This window comes from Semicossyphus pulcher, unplaced genomic scaffold (genome assembly GCF_022749685.1).
Source record: "Semicossyphus pulcher isolate SPU_LCO1_2020_fin unplaced genomic scaffold, fSemPul1.0.p SCAF_20, whole genome shotgun sequence".
In the NCBI taxonomy this organism is placed as follows: domain Eukaryota; kingdom Metazoa; phylum Chordata; class Actinopteri; order Labriformes; family Labridae; genus Semicossyphus; species Semicossyphus pulcher.
The window spans coordinates 599,193-617,361 of NW_027211694.1; the positions used below are offsets into that span (position 1 = coordinate 599,193).

The 18,169-nt window shown below is 42.1% G+C and overlaps 2 protein-coding genes across 2 annotated transcripts; both read right to left on the reverse strand.

Annotated features, from left to right (window-relative positions):
- Positions 1 to 7,509: 7,509 nt before the first annotated feature.
- crebl2 (cAMP responsive element binding protein-like 2) lies at positions 7,510 to 11,067 on the reverse strand. The gene is made up of 3 exons (XM_069671340.1): positions 10,869 to 11,067; positions 9,891 to 10,088; positions 7,510 to 8,720 (listed from the first exon to the last, which is right to left on the reverse strand). The coding sequence occupies exons 1-3, from the start codon at positions 10,881 to 10,883 to the stop codon at positions 8,571 to 8,573; spliced, it is 363 nt and encodes a 120-aa protein (XP_069527441.1). The 5' UTR covers positions 10,884 to 11,067; the 3' UTR covers positions 7,510 to 8,570.
- A 532-nt stretch (positions 11,068 to 11,599) lies between these two features.
- Positions 11,600 to 14,417, reverse strand: gpr19 (G protein-coupled receptor 19). The gene has a single exon (XM_069671436.1). It carries the CDS (start codon positions 14,414 to 14,416, stop codon positions 13,145 to 13,147), a length of 1,272 nt encoding a protein of 423 aa, XP_069527537.1. The 5' UTR covers position 14,417; the 3' UTR covers positions 11,600 to 13,144.
- Between the last annotated feature and the right edge of the window lie 3,752 nt (positions 14,418 to 18,169).

Consider the following 18,169-nt stretch of genomic DNA (forward strand, 5'->3'; position numbering starts at 1 on the left):
GCAGGGAGTGCACCACATGAAGATGTGTGTGATCAGTTCTGATGTACTGCGCGGTAAGACTCACGGGAGGGTTCATGTCTGACAGTTGATGAATCAATAATCGATTATGTTTCTGTTGATCTGATTTTAATCTTCATGAAGAAGTCGTGGAGTTTCATCGCACAGCAAACGTCGCGTTTCATGAGTCAGACGGATGTTCAAACCTGAGACTCCCAAACTACCTGCATTTGTGACGCCGGCAAAACGTCCTTTAAAGTTAGTTTGTTCAACACAAGAAGGAAGACTGTGTTTCAGTTTGAGAAGCCTGTGGACGGATATGATATATATTATATTTGTATATATTATATTTGTATATGTACAGATATTATATATATTATATTTGTATATATTATATTTGTATATATACAGATATCATAAAGAAATAAGCATCACTTGTCTCAGCAGCCATCTAACAGCTGCACTGATAGAGAGACGTGAGGATCTGTCTGACTCCAATGGGAGTGTGTGACTTTGTATCTGCTCATTGGTTTATCTCAGTCCTGCATTCGGCTTCCAGTCCCACAGAAGAGATCCCAGAAGAACGCCTGCACTGAATCACTCACTCATCTTTATCTGAGATTGGTCCTTTAAATACAGGATGTGTTATTCTGTGTCCTAATGCACGCTTGGGGGTCTGCACAGGGTGTTTTATTTTGAAAAACAAACCCGACTCACTTCGTTGCTCCTGTGTGTGACTTCCTCCTGTGTCGGTCTGCTCAGTCACAAACGTACTGTATTTTTAGCGGAGCAGAAGAAACAACTTCTGAAACGCTGTGGTGCATTCGGTTCATTATTTTCTTTACAGAGCACAGGGAAATACTCATCTACACACGTCCCTGTAAACTTGGTTGCCTCTCTCAGCTAGCTGAGTCCATTAAATGCCCCCACATGAAGAAGAGACAACACGTCGTCCATGAAGTCTGACTGTGGAAACGTTTTACCTCCAGCCTCTCTTAATCAGACTCTTCGGATGTTGTGTGACTGAAGTTTAAAAACCTAAATCAGTTCAACTAGTCTGACTCGTATCGGCCCTGCAGCTCGCTGCCAAACAGACTCCATGTTCTCATCCAGGGCTGTGATGTCATCACGCCTCGAGCCTCCAGTCAGCACTCTGCGGACGCAGCAGCTGTCTGATTCATGGAGGAGATAACTGAAGAAATAGGGCTGTTTGTGTTCATGTGTAGAGTCCAGTATTGTTTGTGCAAAGTGTTGATGATATTGAAGTCAATGCACATATGTTGGGACGCCAATAACGCAATGTTCAAACCAAACTCCATTCAAAAAAACAGCATTTTAAAGTCGTGTTCTTGTCGTCTCACAGACAGACCTGACAGAGCATGAGCTCAGCCTCTGTACAGACCTGCCTCCTGATGTAGTTCTCTCAGCATCCTCTCAGCCTGTTTATTGTCATTAAATCTCAGTAACATCTGTTTGTTGTGGCTTCATAGCGCTGTAGTGAGACAGATCTCAGCCCACCTGTGACTTGCTAGATACAGTGAAACTGCCACTCAGCGGAGACAGATGGACAGGCGCTCCACAGCTGAGACAGAACGATGGTAGTTGGCGTCCATCAGAGAAATCCTGGTACTGATCCGAGCTCACAGCTCATCACACTGGGCACTGGTTCTGACCACAAGTAGAGCATCAGTGACGTCCTGCAGGTGACATCTACCTTCAACAACGCGCCCCAGCTGACCTCCATCAGTCACATCTGAAAGTATTTCTGTTATCAGAGTGACCTTTAAGTCTCCTCCGAGGGAAAAACAAACCCATCAATCCTCAGAGCAGAACACGACTTCCTGAATGAGCTCAGACTGAAAACACAGACACAATAAAACGTCTGAAAACAGCCGAGCTCCTGACTCGTCTGATCTAAGTCTCTAAAGTCACAGTAACGTGGGTTTCAGCTCCTTTGAGCCTTGCAGTTCTTATTGCTGCTACATGTATGAGCCTAAGTCATGGGTCAAATCTTACACCAAGGAGTGTGAGAAGCAGGTAACAATAACTTTACTGTGATGGACACAAACAGTAAATGTACTTAAAAACATCTTGTCAAGATAAAAAGTATAAACTAAAAATCCTTATTGTACCATTAGAATGTCCTTCTGTCGAAATTAGATCAGCATATTATCACTGTCATATCTTTATCTATCGGTGACCTGGTTAACTGTTCAGTCGAATAATTGTCAGAAACTTGTGAAAACGAACAGAACGTCTTTAAATGTCTCGCTCTGTCCCACCAACAGTGAACAGGCAGGAACATCTACAGAGATGTAGAACACATGAGAGCAGCACATGTGAGGCAGTGGGGGAAACTGCAGATGTTACATAAGCCTGTTTGACACTAATGATATATTATATTATTATATAAACATTGACAGTGAGAGCTTCTGGATGAATCTGGGCATTCATCACCAGTTCATGGGTTCATTATAAAATCTTTAAGCGGTTTACTGAACTTGTAGTTTTTACGCTAAAGCAATTTTAGCATTTAGCATTAGCAGAAAAGTAAGGTTGACCATTGTGCAGGAACACATAGCGGTGTTAGCAGTGTTAAAAGTGGAAATAACGTGTACAGTAATACATGTCTACGTTATTTTGGTGCTTCCTCTAACTCTCATATCATGAACAGTGACGTAAACTCCATCTACTAAAATGGTCTTTTTTTAAAGGAGGTCTGGTATTATTCAAAAGGACAATTGAGGAACTGTTAAGTTTCACTTTCACGTCTGCTGTTGTTCACAGTATGTAAGGAGTAAGTTAATATATAATTAGAGCTTCAATAGATCTGTGTTATAAAAGCCTTCCAACGTTTATATTGTTACATGTTATAAACAAATGTCATAATTAAAGACATTATTAAGATGATGTAAAACGTATCGTTCACTCCTTCTGCTTAAATCTACTTTAATTTACAGGAGGTTTGGTATTATCCACGGGCAGATTCATGGAACTGACTCAACGGTCATATCAGCTAATAAAGATGTGCTGACAGTATGATGAGTAATGAAGTGAAAAATGTTTCGGTTTATAATTATAGTTATACCTTTAATTATGATCTTTTTTCTACTGATTGACTTGTCGGGAGTTTGATCAGAAACTAAAGTCAAACTAGCTCACACTTCATGAGGTTTGGTATTATTCAAGAGGAGCTTTATGGAGCTGATATCAGCAGATAAAAAGACTGAATATCGTGAGTGAGTAACAGTAGCCTATAGGTGACTTTTATATACGTTAGCGTTTCTTCTAAGCGCTCTCATGGAAGTTATACCTTATAATCATGGTCAAAATGTCAGAGGTCAAATCAGAAAATAATGTCAAAGTAACATATTCTTCATGGGCTGAAATGACCATTTTTTAAAGGAGGTTTGGTATTACTCAAACGGATATTCATGGAACTGATGTCAGCGAATACAAAGTTACGTAAACAGTATAACATGAGTAAATACGTGTTTACGGAGAGTTTGGTTGAATTTTCTCATGTTAGCTTTTCTTGTAATATTAATAATGTAGGTAGACATTATAAAAATGATCAAAGGGGGTGGGGTAGAAAGATTATGTGAAATGACATTAGTTATACTTTACTAAAATCTCCTTTTATTTTAAGGAGGTTTGGCATTACTAGAGAGGATGTTCACGGACCTGATGTCAGCTAATAAAAAGTCATGTAAACAGTATACTATGAGTAAATATGTGTGTAATGAGAGTTTCAGATGTTTGCTCGGGGTTTGTTGTAACGTTAGCTCGCTGTTTTCTGACATTTTGTTGGTCTGTTTCGATGCTGAAACCCGACTGACCGCCAGGCCGATTCTTCTAAAAACACCCCAAAACAGCGACATTTTCCTGCTTCATGTTCCTGCCGTCAAACACACACACACGGTGTTCACTCCGACACACACATGGACTAAACTTTAACTTTAGGCCCCGTTAACGGAACTTTACCACATACTGATTTTAGACTTTAAGCAGACGTTTCGGTTAACTCACCGTTTGAAAACTCGACGTCAGAGGTCCTAACGGCTCTCCGGGTTAAAGATGGAGTCAGACCCGGTTTAACGGAGAGGTTTGAGGGGTAAAGACAGAAAGTAGAGGCGGTAAAGTTGGAGCTAAAGGCAGCGGAGGGTGACTCTCCTGCTGCCGCTGCTGCTGCCATAAGAGATGAGGTCACTGCGATAAAAATAAAAGGATGTCGTCATCGAAGCACCAGTCAAATGAACTCAACAGGCTTCTTAAAGGCGCAGTACCCTCACACTGAGCCGACAGATAATAACTTTGAGCATCAAAGAATGTACAAATAAAGTGGACGTAGATATTTTGTTTTAAAAGTGAAGCCAAAGCAGAAGTGTCTTTAACCTGCATTCTCTCTAATGTCCTGTAGGAGGCGACTCCAGAAGTGTGATTCTATAAGATCCTATAGAAGTCTATGAGAAAATGCTCCTCCTCCTCTCCTGATGTATTCCCTCAGTAAACATGTTCCTGATGAGTTTATGGTCTCAGTCTCTAGTTTCAAGTCTTCTTCAACACAGCATGATGTTCATTTAGTCACTGATGCTCCCATTGAGAGTCACACAGACCAGGAAGAGGGGAGGGTTTAGGGCAGGGCTACCTGAAGTTATCTGGAGTTTGTAGTTTCACTGATCAGACTGAGGACAAAGGCCGTGATGAGAGCAGAAGAAGACTGAAAGGTTTTTCATTCTGGAGCAATTAGCACGCATGGCTAACTCTCACTGATGAATGAGAAGGAAACATCAAACTAAACTAACCACAGTCTAATTACGCTCTGCAGATAACACAAAGGAATGTTAGACTGAGTCTTTATCAATCAGACGTGTTACCGTGACGAGCTTCTCCATGTGAATCACGGCTTTCAGTTTGTACAGAAGTTCATCGAAATAAAACCAAACAGATTTAATAACAGGAGCAGATCTAACAAAGGTTTTAATACTTCATGTTCACGACGCTGAAGGGGAAATAAAAACGTGTTGGATGGGTTAATAATGTTTGTTTCTGTTTGACGCCCCTGTCACGTATCTCAGGTGCTCTTACCTGGGGTTTGATCCCACGTCTTTACCCATTGGACCATCTTCAGCACTGATGAACTGCAGACTGCTGGTGACTTTACAATCATTTAGTTTGGATCTGCTCGTGTCAAACAGCTCGTCCTGTGAGAGTTGAGTTCTTACAGTGTAAAAGGCATACGATACAACGTCTGGGTTAAAATGATTCAATTAGCTGATACATTAAATTACCTGCCCAATTTAACACTCTCCTATTAAAGTCAAGAGTACATCAAGTTACATTTGACTCTTTCATTTTCTTACTTATAAAGTCAGACTTTAAACGACATATTTGTTGGCAGCGATGCTCTTCCATATGAACACCATCAGAGCGAGAACAGGTCCGCTCTGGCAGAAGTGCATCAGAGAGGCAAGAGGAAGGAGTGACTGAAAAACAGAAGTTATCGTCTGTCAGGTGGATTAAAGGTTTCTTGATGTGACTGGACTTGAGTCACTGATGAACAATAAAACATTAATATCACATTTACAGGAAGTCAAAGCAGGTTCATCCTTAAATAGACTTTTAAACAGAAGTTCACAATGAAACAGAAACTGTTGTACCCTTGGGAACGATACTGACGCAGAGAATATCATAAAACTCATTTCTGGTTTTTCCAACAGTTCACCGTCTCTCCGGGCTGACAGGTCCTCGGACAGTGGTTTTCAGTGGTTCCACTTTTTCCTTCATGCATCCTCGGTGATAAGAGGAGAGGAGGGGAGGAAAGGAACCGAGGTTAAACAAACAGCAGGTTTAGCATGACGCACAGCGCCCTCTGGTGGTCTTTAGTCAGATAGAGAAACTGCATCAGTCAGCGTTAAACAAACTTTAATTTTATTTTTCAAAATAAAAGCGTTCAAACACATGAAATGTTGCAAAGCTTCACCCTACGATCCTCTAACAAAGTGCTTCAGCCAAATATAAGAAAGTGCACAAAGTTTTATAACAAAATAAGAGCTTCAAACTTCCAAAGTGACGATTAACATGTTTGTAATGATGCTGAAAGATTAACTGGTTTATGAGAAGCGGTGTGCTGAATCGCTGTTTCTGTCGGACTGATCATTTACTGACTAAAAGCTGAAGTTATCGCCTCAAACAGGAAGTGGAGGAAAGTCCGACCGGTTCTTCTTCTGATACAAACATTCACAAACACAACGAGCTTCCTCTGAGCACAAATATAAAATACAAATACAAAAATATATCACACATTTATCCAACACTCTTCAACATGTCTGTACATTTTGATTCCCGATCCTCCGACCTCTCTCCTTTATTCAACGTTCAGCAGGAGGGACGACGTTTTAAAGACACCTTCAGACGTAACAATAAAAAGAACAGACTGAAAACAGCAACAGATCAAACTAAACCAAACACACGTCTAACAGACGTTTAGGATTCATGCTCCCTCCTGTACGTCAGTCAGTCATGTGACTTCAAACACATCAACATCACCGGCTGCTTCAGCTTCAAGGTTCGAGTGAAGCTAAACGAGGAACTCTGGTTCTAGTTTCTGGTTTTATTGGAGAACTTTTCTTAAGGAGTGTTTGAACGTTTGCTGTAGATGAAATCAATCATTCATATTTAAGGAATAATTACAGGAAACTCTTCGTCTTACGTCGGCTCCTGGGGAGTAAAACACCCAAAACATTTAAAGATCAAACATAAGAGATCAACACGCAGAGAACGTGAACATGACGGCCATGTTCTACTGTAGAGAACGTGAACATGACAGCCATGTTCTACTGTAGAGAACATGAACATGACGACCATGTTCTACCATAGAGAATGTGAACATGACAGCCATGTTCTACTGTAGAGAACGTGAACATGACAGCCATGTTCTACCATAGAGAATGTGAACATGACGGCCATGTTCTACTGTAGAGAACATGAACATGACGACCACGTTCTACCATAGAGAATGTGAACATGACGACCATGTTCTACCATAGAGAATGTGAACATGACGGCCATGTTCTACTGTAGAGAACATGAACATGACGACCACGTTCTACCATAGAGAACATGAACATGACGACCATGTTCTACCATAGAGAATGTGAACATGACGGCCATGTTCTACTGTAGAGAACATGAACATGACGACCACGTTCTACCATAGAGAATGTGAACATGACGACCATGTTCTACCATAGAGAATGTGAACATGACAGCCATGTTCTACTGTAGAGAACATGAACATGACGACCATGTTCTACCATAGAGAATGTGAACATGACGGCCATGTTCTACTGTAGAGAACATGAACATGACGACCACGTTCTACCATAGAGAACGTGAACATGACGACCATGTTCTACCATAGAGAACGTGAACATGACGACCATGTTCTACCATAGAGAATGTGAACATGACGACCATGTTCTACCATAGAGAATGTGAACATGACGACCATGTTCTACCATAGAGAATGTGAACATGACGGCCATGTTCTACCATAGAGAATGTGAACATGACGACCATGTTCTACCATAGAGAATGTGAACATGACGACCATGTTCTACCGTAGAGAATGTGAACATGACGGCCATGTTCTACTGTAGAGAACGTGAACATGACGACCATGTTCTACCATAGAGAATGTGAACATGACGGCCATGTTCTACCATAGAGAACGTGAACATGACGACCATGTTCTACTGTAGAGAACGTGAACATGACGACCATGTTCTACCATAGAGAACGTGAACATGACGACCATGTTCTACCATAGAGAACGTGAACATGACGGCCATGTTCTACTGTAGAGAACGTGAACATGACGACCATGTTCTACCATAGAGAATGTGAACATGACGGCCATGTTCTACCGCAGAGAACGTGAACATGACGACCATGTTCTACGTCAGAGAACATTAACTGGTGAGATTCACCTTTACTCGTGTACCTTACAGTCTTGTTAATTGATTGAACAGATTGTTAATAGTGTTTGTAGAAGTTGAGAGCCGCTGAAGGAAGAAAAATCGACTTTTTTTTACTGTTTCAAACTAATGTTTACAAAATGTCTCGAATGATTGATTTATTTAATCTAATTAAAGATAAAACATTTGTTTACAGAAGTGACAGTGACCCCTGACCGGGTTAAAGTGAGTCGACCTGAACAGGAGAGTTCTCATCATGTAGAACAGAGACGGTTGAGCTCAGCTTTAAGGCCCACAGTGAGAAACATTAACGAGCTGTTGATGTAAAAACAGTGATTCTGTTTTATGAAAGGATTTTAAACGAGTCACATGACCGACTGATGGAGACTACATACAGAAACCATTTGTTTAACTGAAGTGTAAAGATATTGTTTTGTGTTACTGTCAGAGGAGAGATGAACTGAGACGTGCACACAGTCACAAGTGTGTGAGTCTGGAGCTACATGTGTGTTCCTGTAGTTAGTGTGGTTGTAGCAGACAGACGCAGCAGCAGCAGGTTGAACACCTTCAGTCTCTCACTTTAAACCTTCTCTTTCATCCGTTGCTGCTGCTGACGTTGTTCTTGTTCTTGGACGACTTGGTGCTGCTGCCCCCTGGTGGCAGCTTCTGCTCGTCTCCGGTCAGCAGAGCTTTAATCTCTGATGGGATCTTCCCCTGATCCATGGCCGAGCACCACTGCTTGTACTGCAGCAGAAACACGACAAAGAAAATGAAGGAATAAACAATCAGAAGACGCTGCAGACGTTTGTACCAGCTGACTGACTCTACGCAGCAAACAGACTTCACAAACTCACTGACTTACTTTACTCAGAGGCTACGAGAACAGAAGAGCTGACAGACGAAGAAGTGCTTTAAGTAAACTGTGTTTTGCGTTTGTACAAATGTTTTCATCACCATGAGATTTTATTCAACAAATCACCAGGACCATGTGCTCCACCTCAACCCATCACTGTGTCTCATGTGTCCCTTACCTTTCAGACATGATGAAGGTTTAAATTCACCCACTCTGCAGCACAAGTGACTCCAACCTTCAGGAAAGTGACGGAGATAACCGAGTGAACCTGCTTCAAACAGGCTCTGAGGCGTGTTCAGGTGGGCAGTAACCACACCAGGAAAGGATGTGTGAACTAACGCAGGTGTGAAATGAAGTTAAACAACGGACAGCAGGACGGACTCGACTCAGCCGCTGAGTTCAGCAGTGAAGCAGCTTTTTATCCTGCACAGGTTCATTCAGAACAAACACCTGGATTTATTTACCTCCTGTCTGTAAGTTACACTTGTAGTTGGATCTTCAGCATGTTGTTAAACCTGTTGAGGATATTTTGTTGGACTTTTTACTTATTTTTAAAATTTGAATAGTTTTATAGCATTTTTCTTACATTGTTTTCATACATGGTCATTTTGAATGTGTGAAACATCACGTGTGAAACATCACGTGTGAAACATCACGTGTGAAACATGAGCGCCTGTGTTTGAAGTATGTTTCAGTGTGATTGTTCATTCAGCAGGGAGACTGCACACTACAGTAACTGTGCCAGGGACAGCTAAAAGCTCAATCTTCTCGTCCTTAGGTGGATAAAAAGCACGAGTCTAAATTAAAACTCACTTTTTACACACATCGCAGTGAAAATCGAGCTTAAGCGTGTCAGTACTGAACCGACAGATCTTAAATCTGTTTTCTTCTTTTCAAATTGTTTGTAAACAAGAAACAGATTCATTTGTAAAGGTTGAGTTTTCTTGGTTTTTCAAACATCAAACTTTGAGTCTACTGTACAGCAGTTGTCTCACAGCGATTGTGAATCAAAGCCTGACGGAAAGTATTTAAGCTTCTGTATATTAAAAATGTTTCTTTACCATCTCCAGCTCCTCGCGCAGGGCGCAGATGGCTCTCTCCTTGCTGGAAACCAGTTCCTCCAGGTACTGGTACCTCAGCTTCTTCCTCGCTCGGCACTCTCTGGCGCTCTGGCGGCTTCGCTCCAGTTTGGCCTTCAGGTCGATCTTTGCAGGTTTGCGGCCGCGTTTGCCAGGTTTCTTCACTTTTCCAGCCACCATCTGACCACGGAGACATCGATCAGAGTTATGTGATGTCTACATGGCTGATTTGTCTAACATGGATCAATCTATCATATCCAGCTTCATTCAAACAGAGACAGTAGGAATCAATATTTCTCCCACACACTTTTACATGTTCCATCTTCCTCCAGCAGCCTCCCTGTAGTAGTTTCAGCTAGGTGTACCTTCAGCTGAAAGTCTTCGGTAGTGTCTGTCAGTTAGCTATCCTACATACCAGCCTCCCTCAGAGTTAAAGGGCTAAAAGTGGTTACGGCACATATTACAAAGCTGTTGACAAGCCACATAAACAAACAAGAAAGAAAGGGCAGAAAAACTAAAGGATGCTAGAACACTATGAGTTAGCTCTATAAGCTAGCAGACTAAACATAAAAACCTAAACTCATACCAGAAAATCGTGTTTTTAGAATTAAGTAGATATTCTGCACACAGAGCTAACACAAATGATGCTAATTTATCATCACAATTAAATCTAATGGCCAAACAAAAAGCCGGGAGACACACTAATGTGCTATTGTTAAGCTAGCTTAGTTATGAATTCATTTCTACAGGGACAATACCTACTGTACAAGCTAGCCTGGGTACAGCTTAGCTTACATTACAGTTAGCAACACTGAGAGAATCTACATCTTGTGCAACAGCTAACCTCACAGACTTTACGTGAAGATCGTTATGATCTTTATAAACACGACAAATCTGACTTTACTGTAAGCTCACGTTGCTTAAAGATAAACTGTAAATTAGTAGCCGTTAGCCTCTTACCTTGTTATCATCCATTTTGTTTTAACGCTACCGTGCAGGCAGCTAGCTCACGTTAGCTTCACTCAGCTAATAGCTCGGTGATGAGATAAAACTACGGATAAAAAATGATGATGAACCAAACTTAAAGTTTGTCCGCGTTAGCAGGAAAAGACAGAAGCTAACAGAGATCACGAACGTGATGTTGTTTATTTTTGTTCACGTTTCCTGTTGACGTAACGGGATTACGTCAGCTGTACTCGCGATTTTTTTTCTTTTTTTCTAATAAATCTTTATTGAAATGAATGTTTCCAGCTACATATCCAGGCACTGTCTGAAATCCGCCCTCAATCATACAATATTAGATCATTATAAGAACTACTAACGGTTATTAGTAGTAGGCTACTACAAAATATGATTAGTACTACTATAAACTATCAGACTTTAAATAGCCATGACCTTCCTTAAACTTTGATACTGATGCAATGCTGCACTCCCTTAAATGTTAGTTGATTTATATAATTCTGTGTATAGTAATTCTTAACATTATTTATTATTCATTGGGCTTTATTCACCATTTTATGTATTTGTTTTTATCTAATTATTTTATCTTACCCTTCGTGCACATTGAATTATAAAAAGTCCTTCTGTAAAAATGTAACAAGAACAAGTAGGTCATAATAAAGACAACCATATGGACAACAGCAGAAACGTATAAAACAAACTACATTGAGACAGTGTGTGTCTTTGCTTTCTGCTGATTTTACTAAATTTATTTAAAATGATAAAAGAATAATTTATTTGTACATAGCACATTATTTTGACAAACATTTGAACCACATGTTTTGTTATGTATATATATGCATCTCATGTTTAACTGAATTCATTGTGAGCATAAAGCATGGACCTTAAATCACAGTTTACAGAAATTACAGAGAGTTTGATCACACGATGTTTAAGTGTTTTTTACAAGCAGGTAAAGCGTTAAACTGAGACAGGTGAGACTCATCTTTGGACAGGTGGTGCTGCAACAGCTTCTACCATTAATTAAAGCAATGGGACAATAACAATAATCTAACTGGCTGAGAAATCCTGACAAACTACTTTACACGTGTACGAGTATTTGTGGAGGCTTTGTGTGTCAAAGTCTACCTGTAGCCACGTCTGAAAAAGGCAGGGCTTGTTGAGGTGTAGTGAAGGGTCAGAATTAATCATTTGACTAAGTTGATTTAACTCTGACAGTCATGTTTTTAAAGGACTGAAATCCCACCACACTCGTGCATGACAGACTAACTTCACACTCTGTTTTCTCTCATTGTTAGCTTCACCGCGGTTTATGCTAACCTACATGTTGGTTAAACATGAATTCCAGACTTTTGAGCCCCTATGAATTGATTATTACTTGAACAGAACACTTATTAAGAAATTAAAAACCATGATATACATTTTTTGTTGCTATTTTCCATAGATGTAGCTAGCATTGACACAGCTAGCTAGATACCAAGCAGCTAGCTGTATTCTCTCAGGATTTCTCGTCCGTTCTGTTTTCAAGGTGAAGAATTCACTTTCTACCAAAGTTGAAAAGTCCTTTAAGTGTAATGGAAAAGGCTAAATTTAGCAGCTGCATGACCGATTGATAGATTAGCAGTTGCATATGCAAAAATGATTGACTTAAATAAACCCTCCCTGTTCCCCCCTCTCCAGCCCCCATTGCTCTGTGTTTGTGTGTTTTAGGATGTGTCAGCTCAGTTAGCCTCAACAAAATGTCGATGCAGGGCTGTGATGGCTAGCCGACTCACCATTACTATCAATGTAGCAAAGCCAATGATGTCAATGTTCACATACGGGTGTAGCCACAGCTGGCGTTAGCTTCTACCACATAAATAAATGCAGTAAAACAGATGCATTGATAACAGGTCACTGAGCGATGCCACAGACTATGGTTAGCGAGCTAACAAGTTGACATTATCAAATCACAAAATAAGATGCATCAATGGCAAAATAATCCATCAAAACACAGCACAGAAATAAATTAGATTTAAAATCTGAAGTACAAAAACAGCTAGCTGTTCACAGCAGCTGAGAACCTTCAATATGGCTGCCAGACGGTTTGTTACATCAGAGAAAAGCCCTTTATACAAACTGAACACATTCTGCTTCTGTGAACTTGTTTTTTGTCTAAGGCTAGCATGTCAGTCCCAGCTAGCTCGCCTGCCAACACTGATGTCGTGCAGGTAAGAATAAAGTTTCAGACTGGTTCATATTTGTAGGTTCACAGTTTTAAAACCGTCCAAACTCACTTAGACAAAAGTGTTGGGAGGGTTGGCATTCGTGGTCCAGGCGACCTTCTTTTCCTTTGCCTCTCGGTCAAACGCATCATACACCGAGTCCTTGGTACCCGTCTTTGCTTGCACTGGGATTTCCACTACCCCAATGTAGTTCTTTTTGGCCATCCGAGAGCTGGCTGTGATGGTGTACGCATTACTGCGGTAGCATTTCATGGATGACATGCAGAAGGTCTCCCTCATGCCCCTCCTGAAGTTTGCATTGTAGACAGAGTACAGGGTCGGCTTCGACGCTGAGGAGCTGAAGGAGATCCAGGTGATGGCTGCGAAGAACAGCAGCCCCTGCCTACTGGGTCCATCAGACTCCCTCGGGTGCCACAGCTGGGCGATGTAGAAGGGCGTCCAGGTGAAGAAGAAAACTGTATTGAGCATGAGGAACATCTTGATGGTCTTGACTTTAGTCCGTGGGACGATGTTCATTGTCCTGCGCACTGTGTGGCCGTCAGCGCCGATCCTCCAGATGTAGCGGACCACCCGCTGATAGAATGACACAAGCAGGGCCACTGGGACCAAAAAACCAAACAGGAGATGAACCGCTGCGTAGGCTATACTCCCCCAGCTGTCCGGAAGGAAAAAGTCACAATGACTGCTGTCTGTGGAACCGTAGAAGAAGAGGCAGGGCGACACAAAGGCCGCGTCAAACAGCCATGAGGCCACGATCATCTTCTTGGCTTTCTCTCTGGACACCTTGAAGCTGAGGGGGTAGACGATGGTATAGAAGCGATCTACAGAGATGGAAAGCAGGACATAAACCTGCACACCAGAGCAGAGGTGCTGCAGGTAGCGCACAGCCTTGCAGGCAGCAGCACTCAGCGGCCATTGTCCTGCAGCAACCTGCAGGAGGATGAAGGGGGCACAACCCAGGCTCATGAGCAGGTCTGCACAGGCCATGGACACCACAAAGTAGTTGGTGGTGGACTGAGTCCGTCGGCTCCGGTGGATGACCAGGCAGACGAGAGCATTTCCCAGGATGGACACCAACCAGAGAACCCCGAACACCAAGCCCAGGACGACAGCCTCGCCTGTAGTCAGCTCATAGGAGACGGTGGTCCTGTTCGGCTGGCCAGAGGGCGAGCCCTCGAGGCTGCAGAGGGGGGTTGTGGGTAAGGTTGCCAGGACAGTCGCGTTTTCCTTCTCTGAGAAGTTAAATGACATCTGATACGTGAAAGCTGGAGAGTAAAGGGATGGATTTACACCAACTGTGTTTGAAGACTGGGCATACACCATCGCTATACATCTGCACAGGCGAGGATCTGTGGACACAAAGAAACAACCATCAGTTTAATCATTGGCAGACAACAGTGTGTACCACCATCCAGTGTTATTGTGCAGTGTCTCCTGTGGGTGCACTGGTTGGTAAGTTGGTATCCAAGAGATTGGTTGGTTATTTACATGGCCAGTTTGTTTGAAGCCAGGTAGGTTGGTTAGTCAGTTTGTTGTTGGTTTGAATGGTTGGTTGATCTGTACGTTGGTTGGTAGTCAGTAGGGAGATAGGTGTCAGTCGGTTGATTGGTGGTTTGGTTAGAAGTAAGTAGGAAGGTAGATGGTTTTGGAAATCCTTTAGTCAGTTGGTAGAAATGTTGACAGGAAGGTGGGAATGTTGGTTGGTTGGTTGGTTGGTCGGTTGGTTGTCAGTTGATTGGTAGGTTGCTTGAGAGATCCGTGGTCAGTTTGTAGGAAAGAATTAGGTTTGTTAAGCAGTTGGTAGGTTGGTTGGTAGTCAGTATGCAAGGAGGACAATTGATAAGTTTGTTGTTGGTTGATTGTTGGTTGAACAATCCTTTAGGCAGTTGATCGGTAGAAAGGTTGGTTAGTCGTTAGGTTTGTTCTGTCGTGGCTGAACGAACCCTGCTTAGGGTTTGTTTCCTTTAGTTTTAATGAAGACACACAGGACTAATGGGATTGTATCTAATTATGAAAACCAGCGTCACTAACCAACTGTAACATGCCTTAGCTAGCTGTCAAGGACTTTCAACAATGTAATGAAGACATGGTTCCACCTGAGGAGTCACATCTGGGGACACTGAATGCTTCCTGTGGTTTCAGTCATCATGTTTATTTATCTCCTGGAGGCGTCAGCGACAGGAAAGCAGAGTATTGTTTTAAAACATGATCTGAGCATCACTGTAGTCTTTGTGTAAATCTGAAAACCTCTGACTCTTCAGCAGCAGCTAATTCCCGGCCTGAGCTGCTGGATGATTTGATTAATCCTTCACAGGGATCCAGTTTGGAGTCAGCAGAGATCCGGCTCTCCTCTGAGGTCGCCCATTAAGGATGTGAAGAAGCCCAAGGGGGGGAGACCTCTCTGTTTGTCACGGCCTTTGTGTTTACTCTGCTGGATTTCCTTCTTAGCAACCTCATCCAATCTGACTGATGGTTAGCAGGTGAGCCAGTGAAAACAAAGCAACACTGAACACACATAAAACAGCAGAAATGAAATGCCAAAGTAAAGCCCAAGCACCTCCATTATTCTGTGTATAACAGGCTCTACATGACTAACGGGTGAAATACGTTTTAGAATGGCTTCAGTGAATTGCTTCAGCCAACAGTCACAATAAGGACTTAAATCAGTGTTTTTCTGAATGGAGTCTGGTGTGTGTGCAGAGAGCGATGTAACGTCTGTCTGTGGTTAAAACAATCATCTTCCTCTGTAACAAAAAGGTCTATCTCTGTAGGGATCCTTTCTGTCATGTTGTCACACACTTAGAATAACAATCTGAGCCTGTCAGTGGAAACAACAAGAACTTTTAGTGGACGACCTTTGACCCATCAAGGATTATGTTACAGCCATTACAGCCTGTTTCAAAACGTTTTCTACCTATTAGACCCCAAACGTTGTATAAAGAAGACCCATGTTTATGAATATGAGAATGACTCTTTAAGAGTCTACATCTTTACAATAATGATTATATTACTGTAAAGATGTAGATGTATTATATATTATATTTAAAAGGCAACAAGCTTTCCTTTAATTCTCACATCATCTCTTTACCTGCACACAGAGCCCTTCATATAAACCAAGGCTCCTTGAAATCCAAACCTGATCTGAGTGAAGACTGAAACCTCTTCATGGAAAAACACTGAGAACCAAAGTCTTTGAATATGAAGCATTAAAGGTGTAAAATGTTATGATGCTGTTTCCTGGGTATGACAACACTGTAGAACAGTAAATGAGTAAATGTACTTTTCACCTGCTGAAAACAACACGGTGTGAACCTGGAGCTCTTTTTAATTTACCTGAGAGAAAAATGTGACTGAACACAGAAATACACACACACGGTAAATATGAACAAAACCATCTTACATATTTGTCGTCGTTAGAGCTTCTTAGTTTCATGTGTATTCTTTTACATATAATCCATCGATCAGAAATCAATCAGATAAACAGATAAACAGGCCGCTGATGGAGGCAGAGCAGCATCATGTATCCGGCCTGTACAACATGTCTGCTCCTGCATCTGAATCACCGCGGACACTGACGGATGCAGGACGAACAAATGACAAAAAAAATCACACACAAACACCTGAAATAAGATTTATGTAAGAGCAGGTGATCTACAGGTGATAAAACCGACCGTTTACCGGCGGATTAGAGCTGAAATCCGCCGCTCGGAGCCCCGTAACGTTTCGTTAATGAGTCCGCTCAGTGAGGGGTGTTTTCAGGATTAAATGTCGGTGAGTGTCGGTTCACTCACCGGTTCACAGCAGAGCAGAAATAAACGCTTCATGTTAGTGTTTTTCCGTCATTCAGAGCTGGTGGAGGAGGAGGCGGAGGAAGAGGTCCGTGAAGGCAGCACACATCATGGCTGTTTGGTCCGTTTGTCCGTCTGTCTGTCTCTTTGTCCACCTGTATCTCTTTCTGTACACCTGTCCGTCTCCCTGTCCACCTGTGTATCCTGTCTGTCGCTCCGTGTGTCCGCTGGAGGATGAAGCAGCAGCTGATGAAGAGGAGGGTGGATGTTTTCTGACACACAGGGGCGGACTGAAGGAGTTTGGGGCCCATGAGCTGATATCATTGGCCCCCTCGCCCACCAGACTGCTTTATTTCTCTTTTTCTGCAAATGATGCTGAAAACAACATGAGTCCTTCTTCTGGGATTTTTTTATGTATATTTCCTAAGTTGTAGTTTTATTTGTTTACATTTTAGAGTTTGACCAGAACAGTGACTTCTATTACCATTAAATTCAGTTAGCAGTGTAGGATTCATGAAGCTGGAAAAAACAGACTCAAACATATTATTAAGGCTAAACGAAGCGATTACCTCTGGGGCAATGAAATGAAGCCAATCCCTAAGGTCCAAAAGCTGCAGTTCCTCTGGTGTCCACTTGAGGCTGTCTCCAGCAGTGAGTCAGTCCCCATAGAGCCCCATGTTAAACTTTACAGCAGAAATAAACATGTTTACAGCCTGGTACAAAAAACAGTTTGGGTCTCTATAGCTCATTTCTCTCTTCATGACAACTGTACGGGGAGAATCTTTATACAGCTCACCTGTTTACATTATATTAAGGCTTAAAGTGATGCAGCATTAGGGGCGTGGCCTCTTTGAGTGACATTCAGTCACTGAACGTAACCTCTGGGCCGCGTGAATTGAATATCAGAACAGTGAGCTTGCTGAGGGGAGGTGAGTCAGTCCAGGTGAAGGATGTTTACAAGGACGACAGAATGACTCAAAGTAAAGAACTGAAACCAGGAAATAAACCAACCTCACCTTAACTTCGATTAACACTGACATTATAACTACATGCTAACATAAGAGAGCTAATGAGTAGCATGCTAAACATCAGCACATTCTTAATGTGTTAGCATGCTATGAGATATGCTGATGACAAGTCTAACCTGGCCTCATCTAGCTGTCTCTCCCTCTTTCTCTCTCTCCGATGCTGACGGGGGATGCTGTCGCAGCATGTTGCCATGGCAGCCACAGCACAGTGGAGACGGTGCTGACGGGATGGAGGGAGGTGACGGAGGACGACAAACACA